Below are 8,398 nucleotides of genomic sequence, written 5' to 3'. Positions count from 1 at the left end.
CTTTTCCTCATGTCTCCACTGCTGTGTTTTGCCAGCTGCTGTGTGGGAATCTTCATCCCTGAAACCGTTCTCATAAACCTTCTTACACTTTCTGTTAATACCTCCATATCTTCCCTCATGTTTAGTGCTCTGAACTGGAGCCAGTAATGTGGAGTAAGTGACATTGCAGTGAGGACAGGATGAGGCTGTTCGATCACTTCCTATATTTAAAATGTACTTTTCCACTGACTCCAGTTTGCCTGTTTCCTTTGGTGATAAAATGTTCTCTAGACTAACTGTGAAAATTGTTCTTGGTCCACAGAAATTCACGGATACACAGAAAAGGTAAAGCTTACATTCTTGATTTGATTTTTATTTCTAACATAGTCCTCCCCCACTGTGGAATGATCCAACGCTGACTTTTATCTCCTGTTTCAGAGTGAAGCAAACTCTCCCAGAGCCACAGAAGGTTTATCCTTTAATAAATGTGGGCAAGTACATTGGCTCCCTGCAGTACAGAGTGTGGAAAAAGATGCTGACAGTGATTAATACAGGTGGGTGTGAGCTTCCTGACACCAGTTATTTAATCGCTTTTGTGATTATGAGTAGAAGCTATGATCTGAATACTGGCCTATGTTTTAACTTATATAACATGTACCACAAAGCATAAGTTCTTGAAGTTTATTAACAGCAGTGTTTACAGAGCTATAATTTCACAGACTTACATATAATCTGGCTCCAGTGGTTATTAGTGTTTGCATTTGGTGGTTACTGATGTTACTGCCCATTTCGTAAACATAACTAACTGAACACACAATACCTATTTCTTCACACTGTAAGACTGACCGAAGGTGAAGCGGACACCTCTAACAAAATCAGAAATTGCTGGAAAGGTCAGCAGGTCCAGCAGCATCCGTGAGAAAAATCAAAGTTAATGTTTCGGGTCGAGTTCATCGGTAAACCTTTATACCAGAATGTCACTTGTTATGATACAATGTAACTATCCCAAAGGTACTTTGCCTGGAATCTACACAATAATTTAACAATGTCCATGAGATAAAACCTTCCCTCACCAGTGGCTTTCTGATTCCCCATCCATTACTTCCCTGGGGAATGAATTTTTAATTTGGGTTCGTTTCTGATTTTCCCAGTCACTAAGCAGCTGCAAAAGTTACAGTGTGTTATAGTCATGACAGTAGGAATGAGCTGTTAATCAAACTCAACTGCTCCACAAATTGTACCATTAGTATAAATTATCAAATTGGATCACCAACTTAGCCTCTTCTTTCTCTTTGGTACTGCTATCAAGAATAAGAGACTTTCACAAGGACTTTTCACGATGCTCAAATTAATCTGTTTATTATAACAGAAAAATTATTCTTAAAACATATCACAAAACCTATTAATATCTAAATTATGATCCAGAATTAGAACTATATTCCCTTCTGATCACAAACAACCACACTCACACATGCACAGGATATGAATGGTTCTGTAGGGGAGACATTTTACACTCAATGAAAAACACCCTTATTGACCAAGGGTCTGTAAAACAAAGGATAGAGGTTGATGGCTCCTCATAGTCCACTGAGCTTCTCGTTGACAAAATCGAAATGTTGACCTCTCTATACAGATGGAAGACCTTTCAAACAGCGCTCCAGTTTGAAGGGAAATCAAGCTGGTTCCTAGTCTTGGGCAAGTGATCCTCGTTCAGTTTCTCACAGTTTTCTGGGTATTTAAAAGAAAATCTGAATTGTTGACTTTATTAAAGTGGAAAACAGGAGAAGCAGAGGAGAAAGGGAGGAGGGGAGAGAGACAGAGAGAGCAGCTAAGAGAGATTCATACTACTGCTTCTCCTCTGATTCTCTAGGTATTGGAAGTAAAAGTAAAAATCCTAGCCAGGGTTACTAAACAACCACCAACATATGTTGCAGTATGTTGTAGTAATTAACAGCAATCAGTGTTTTTTATTTCAGAAAGTCTCTGAACTGTTCAATAACAAATGAATGACTAACAATCTGTTTGTGACCATCTGTTCCCAGCTCCAGTGACCTTGGACCCTAATACTGCCAATCTTTACCTTCTCCTGTCTGAGGACCTGAGCACCATGAAAAACACTGGGAAATGGGAGCTGCTTCCGAACAATCCGGAGAGATTTGATCGCTGTCCCTGTGTCCTGGGCTTGGAGGGATTCACATCAGGGAGACATTCCTGGGAGGTGGAGATTGGGAACAAGCCTCAGTGGAATGTTGGTGTGGCCAAGGAATCCATCAACAGGAAAGGGCAGATCTACCTCAGTCCAAGTAAAGGATACTGGGCAGTGGTACTAAGAGATGGGAATGAATACTTGGCTTGTGATGAACCATGGAAGCATCTAAAGCTGAGTGTGAATCCGAGGAAGATCCGAGTCTGTCTGGATTATGAGGGAGGGACGGTGTCCTTTTATAACTCAGAGAACAAGACCCATATCTACACTTTCACTGGAACATTCACTGAGAAACTATATCCCTTCTTCAGTCCGGGTTTTAATATAGAGTCTAAAAATCCAGAACCACTCAAAACCTGTCCCCAGTCAGTAATCATCCAGGAGGATGATGGATCAATCCATTTCTCCAACTCAAAATAGCTTCTTTCACTTGGTACAACATTCTCAGAGTCAGCACCAACGGCTTCTCACAGGCACTGGGAGATTCACTGCGACATCAGCTAGCTAATAGTCCCATTTTCTCTCCATATCTTCCCTCCATACTTTGACTTACAGGTAATTCTGGGATTCTGACAATGGTGCAGGAGCCTGGAAAAATCCCACACCCACAACACCAATTACCCCAGATAAGAATGTAGAACATAGAACAGTACGGCACAGTACAGGCCCTTCAGCCCACGATGTTGTACTGACCTATTATCCTACTAAGATCAAACTACCCTGCATACCCTACATTTTACTATCCCCCATGTGCCTATCCAAGAGTTGCTTAAAAGTCTCTAAAGTATCTCTGACCCCACTACCACCGCCGGCAGCGCATTCCATATGCCCACCACTCTCGGTGTGAAGAACCTACCTCTGACATCTCCCCTATACCTTCCTCCAATCACCTTAAAATTATGACCCCTTGTAATAGTCATTTCCGCCCTGGAAAAATGTCTCTGGCTATCCACTCTATCTATGCCTCTCATCATCTTGTACACCTCTATCAAGGCACCTCTCATCCTTCTTTGCTCCAATGAAAAAAGCCCTCGCTCCCTCAACCTTTCCTCATAAGACCTGCCGTTCAGTCCAGGCAACATCCTGGTAAATCTCCTCTGCATCCTCTCGAAAGCTTCCACATCCTTCCTATAATGAGGCGACTAGAATACCCACAGGGTCTGGGACATACATAAGAAATAGGATCAGGAGTGGGCCTTCTGGCCCCCCGGCCCGAGCCTGCTCTGCTATTCAATAAGGCCATGGCTGATCTTTTCGTGGATTCAGCTCCCCTTACCCATCCACACACCATAATCTTTAATTCCTTTATTGTTCAAAAATCTATCCATCTTTTCCTTGATAAACATTAAACGAGGCAGCCTCAACTGCTTCACTGGGCAGGGAATTCCACAGATTCACGACCCTTTGGGTGACAAAGTTCCTCCTCAATTCAGTCTTAAATCTCCTCCCCTTATTTTGAGGGTATGCCCCCAGTTCTAGTTACACCTGCCAGTGGAAACAACCTCCCTGCTTCTATTCTATCCATTCCTTTCATAATTTTATATGTTTCTATTAGATCCCCCCCTCATTCTTCTAAATTCCAATGAGTGTAATCCCAGTCTACTCAGTCTCTCCTCATTAACCAACCCTCTCAATTCCAGAATCAACCTAGTGAACCTCTTCTGCACCCCCTCCAGTGCCAGGCCATCAATCTAGTAATCTAAGTGTCTGACCTTCGATGCCACTATCAGGGATTCAGCGAATATAGTTGGATTTCTGTATTGTAGTTTCTGTTTCTAACAGTAAGTTGTATAAATATCAGTAAGCAATGGCCCGAGCAATAGGGACAGCATGTATGATATTAGAGACTGCTGGGTTGATATTGTCATCAGGACTGTGTAAATATTTCATTTGTTTCAAATCCTGAATGTTTTTGACACATTTTTCTGCTCTCTGTCTCTGGAAGTGTGTGCGAGGAGGTTTCCTTTAGCTTCAGTGACTTGTGTTTCACCATACATACATGGATTGATTGATTAATCTATTGTCATATGTACTCATACATGTATTTGTTACAAATACAGTCAACAATGTTGTATGATGTCGCAACTCTCCAGCATCATCTCAAAACTCAGAAACTAAACCAAGACATAGAATGTAGCAGCGTGCAGCAATAGTTTGTTGAGATACTTGTAACTTGAGCATGTCTCTGTTTACACTGTGTGTGTTTCCTGTGGTGAGCTTGTAATTAAGAGATTGGGATTTATCATAAAGTTCTTCACAATTATTCCCGTCTGACAGCAGTGCTGAGTGACTGCACCAGTTTTATAGGTGACCAGTCCCTGGTTAACATCAATGGGCAAGGTGGCTCAGTGGTTAGCACTGCTGCCTCACAGCATCAGGGACCCAGGTTCAATTCCACCCTCGGGAGGACTGTCTGTGTGGAGTTTGTACATTCTCCCCATGTCTGTGTGGGTTTCCTCCCACAGTCCAAAGATGTGTAGGCTAGGGTGGATTGCTGTGCTAAATTGCCTGTAGTGTTCAGGGAAGTGTAGATTAGGTGGGTTAGACATGGGGAGATTAGGGGAATGGGTCTGGATGGGCTGCTCTTTGGAGGGGCAGTTTGGACTTGGGCCGAATAGCCTGTTTCCACACTGTAGGGATTCTACAAGTTGATGATGTTTGTTCGGCCAATGGTGAAACATGCGGAGATATTTGGATATAGCAGAAAGCCAAAGATATCCCCATGGCATTATTTTGTCCTGTAGCCATAAGACTTCATGGGTCTGGAGTCAGTTTTGAGGAGTCCAAGGGACTTAGCCAGCTGATGATACAGCATTCTCCTACGTCAGTAATTTGTTAATGCTGATCAACTTTCTCTACCCTTTCGTAACATGAACTGTGATATAAGTCGAACTTTGATCTCAAATCAGGAACAGAAACTGCAAGAGTTTCACTTTATACCAGTAAATGTTTTATTTAGAGGAGAGATGATCAATCCTTCAGGATGGAAGATGACCTTTTCTGTCCTGTTTGCTATAATCTGTATAAAGATCCTGTCCTAATCGATGGTGATCACAGCTTCTGCTGATCCTGTATAATGCAGTACTGGGAGAAAGTGGTCACTGTCCCCTGTCCTGTCTGCAGAAAGCAGACTTCCTCCAGGATCCTGAGACCATTCTGTATCCTCGCCGGCATCATGGAGACATTTGTAAAAAGTGAGAAAGGTGGAGCAATTCTGCAAGAATGCAGCCGACACAAGAAATGCTGAAATTATTTTGTCAAACTGACAATCAGCTCAGCTGCGTTGGTTGTCTGATTTCAAAAGATCATCAAAACCACGAACTACTGCCAGCAGAAGAAGCTGCTGCAGGGCTTAAGGTGAGGAGAAACTGGGTAAAATAAAATACAGAAACAGAGAATGGAATCCTGAACACTGGCAACATTCAGAGAGTCGGGTTTGAGTGTTTCCCAATATTTAAGTCATGTTTAATAACTTGTTTATATTTAAAACTCAGTTGTTGAATGACCTGCCTTGTGTATCACTGCTTCAGGAACCAGGGATGAAAAGGAAGAGATTAAAAACAAAACAGAAAATGCTGTAAATATCCAGCAGGTCTGGCATTATCTGCAGAAAGAGAAACAGAGTGGAATGGCCCACATCAGATCAATGACCAGGGGACATAGATTTAAGGTAAGGGAGAGGAGATTGAGAGTAGATGTGAGGAAAACGTTTTTCACCCAGATGGTGGTGGGAATCTGGAACTCCCTATCTATAAAGGTAGCAGAGGCAGAAACTCACATTTCATTGAAAAAAAATTAAATGTAAAGTTTGGATATAAAGGTATTCATTATCAAGTGCTGGAAAATAGCATTAGAATATTTAGTACCAACTGAGAAAGGGTCACCAAACCCAAAACGTTAACTCTGACTTCTCTTCACAGATGCTGCCAGATCTGCTGAACGTTTCCAGCAACTTCTATTTTTGTTTTTGATTTACAGCATCCGCAGTTACTTCAGTTTTTATTTAGAATAGTTAGTGTTTTTCATACCTGCGGACTTGATGGGCTGAAGGGCCTTTTCCTGTGTAGACCTTTATGATTCTATGACTCAATGACTGATCTGTGGTGCAAAGTCTCAGCGACTAGGTAAAATAACAGGTACAAGGAAACAGGAGCAAATTAATTCCTCTGGGTATTTCCTGAAGGAACAGATGTGTATTTACCAGGAATTTATTGGTAAGGGGGAGGGGGAATTACAGAGGAAGGGAAACCCGCTGTGAATCAGAGAATACTCACAGGAAAGGACACCCAGAGAAGGAAATTTAAGAGAAGCAAAAAGTGATCTTTTTTTTCAAAGAGGAATTTGCAGACAGAAAATAAACTAAAAGGGAATGTTTGGCCTTAAACTTTAACCAAAAGGGATAGTAGAAATAGAATTTAAAAATAACCATTAAGAATATTGAGTTGGAGCCCGTGCAGAATGTTCTTTGTTTTATTTCTTTATTTTTGTTATTTTTGGTTTGAAGCTATGGACTGTAAGCTGAAGATGACCTTCAGATTGTGGGCAGCAGCGTGTGTGAAACACAAAGGAACAAAGGAAAAACAAAGGTTTCTGAAGAATGGTCCCGACCCGAAGTGTCAACTTTCTTGCTCCTCTGATGCTGCCTGGCCTGCTGTGTTCCTCCAGCTCCACACTGTGTTATAAAAGGACAAACATGTCTGTTTGTGAGTCTAGGCCTAAAAATTAATAGGACGATGATTCTTATTAAGAAGAGTTTCAACTCCAGGGTGGCAGGTATTCTTAACCAAAATGCTTGGCCATTAGCGAGGTCAGTACCTGGGGATAGGTTCCAGCAAGTCTTATGAGAGAACTTATGCTCAAGCAGATGGTAGATATTGGATGGTAACTGGGACCTCGTGGGGAGACAGTCAGTCTGACAAGGATAGACCAGAGTTTGAGCTGGTTTTTGAACTGTGTTTGCATCAGGAGGAGTTTAGCTGTTAATGCTACAGCATGAAGATTTGAAAGCTTTCTGCTTAACCTATCATTATCAGTTATTGGGAGTTCAGAGAATAGAATCACAGCTATAAATATTACCGAATCTTCATCCAAGTGAACAGGAAAAGATAGCAATGATCGACATCTTCAAAAAATCAAGAACAAAACGATCATTTATGCCTGTGGAACAATGCATTGTTAAGTAATCTGGCCAGATATGTTTTTTTTTATTCATTCATCCCTTCAATATGTTTATTTGTCTGCCTGTCTTTTGTGTGAATAGAGCTGAAAACAAAACTTACGAGGTTTAAATTATAGATATCAATTAGATTACTTTGTTGTTTAATTTTGCTCAGCTACAGTTGCTGTATTGTTAATAAATTGTTAAATATTTTGTTTAAGCTTCCAACCCAGTGTCTGGTATCAATTATTCCCAAAGGCTGGATTTGGTCATTCCACAGAGTCTTGTTTGGAACCATTGGGGTCAAGTTTGAAGGTCTTTGAAGTTTTTATTTTTACTGAGTTGCGAATAGAGAGGGAGGAGGGCTGGTTTGATGCGGCTGCCTGTCTCAGTGTTGGAACAACTGGGTCAAATTTTCTGTTGCCTCCAGTGGGGCAGGCAATAGCAAGAAAGTTGGAATGGCAGAGTGACAGTGGAAAAATCAGATTCTTGACATCAAGAAAACAAATTTCTGATTTTCCGGTTAGGATTTAAACTTTGACTTACAAATCTTACTAATGAGTCGCAACAACCTTATTTTAGGATCAGCAGGTGGTGAAGAATACAAATGGGATGTTGGCTTTCATAGTGAGAGGATTTGAGTACAGGAACAAGGATGCCTTGCTGCAATTGTACAGGGGCCTTGGTGAGACTACACTGGAGTATTGTGTGCAGTTTTGGTCTCCTAGTCTGAGGAATGATGTTCTGGCTATAGAGGGAGTGCAGCAAAAGTTTACAGGCTGATTCCTGGGCTTGGCAAGACTGGCATATGGGGAGAGATTGGCTCAGTTAGGACTGTATTCACTGGGGTTTCGAAGAATGAAGGGGAATCCCGGAGAAACCTGTAAAATTCTAACAGGACTAGACAGGGCAAAAGGGATGATTTTGGTGATCAGTGAATCCAGTCAATCAGTCTCAGGATATTGGGTTGGACTGAGATGAGGAGAAGCTTCTTCACCCAGAGAGTGGGGAGCCTGCGGAATTCTCTGCCATAGAAATCAGTTGAGTCTATTTTC

The 8,398-nt window shown here is 41.6% G+C and overlaps 1 protein-coding gene across 1 annotated transcript; it reads left to right on the top strand.

The window, feature by feature from the left end:
* The first annotated feature begins 222 nt into the window (after positions 1-222).
* Positions 223-4,604, top strand: LOC125482008 (zinc-binding protein A33-like). Its single transcript, XM_048593976.1, has 3 exons — positions 223-324; positions 418-533; positions 2,022-4,604. The coding sequence occupies exons 1-3, from the start codon at positions 260-262 to the stop codon at positions 2,603-2,605; spliced, it is 765 nt and encodes a 254-aa protein (XP_048449933.1). The 5' UTR covers positions 223-259; the 3' UTR covers positions 2,606-4,604.
* The last annotated feature ends 3,794 nt before the right edge of the window (positions 4,605-8,398 follow it).

The sequence above is a fragment of the Rhincodon typus genome, unplaced genomic scaffold, assembly GCF_021869965.1.
Source record: "Rhincodon typus isolate 14 unplaced genomic scaffold, sRhiTyp1.1 hic_rhity00004975, whole genome shotgun sequence".
NCBI lineage: Eukaryota > Metazoa > Chordata > Chondrichthyes > Orectolobiformes > Rhincodontidae > Rhincodon > Rhincodon typus.
Note: the sequence above shows the minus strand (reverse complement) of the source record. Positions and strands in the feature narration are given on the sequence as shown.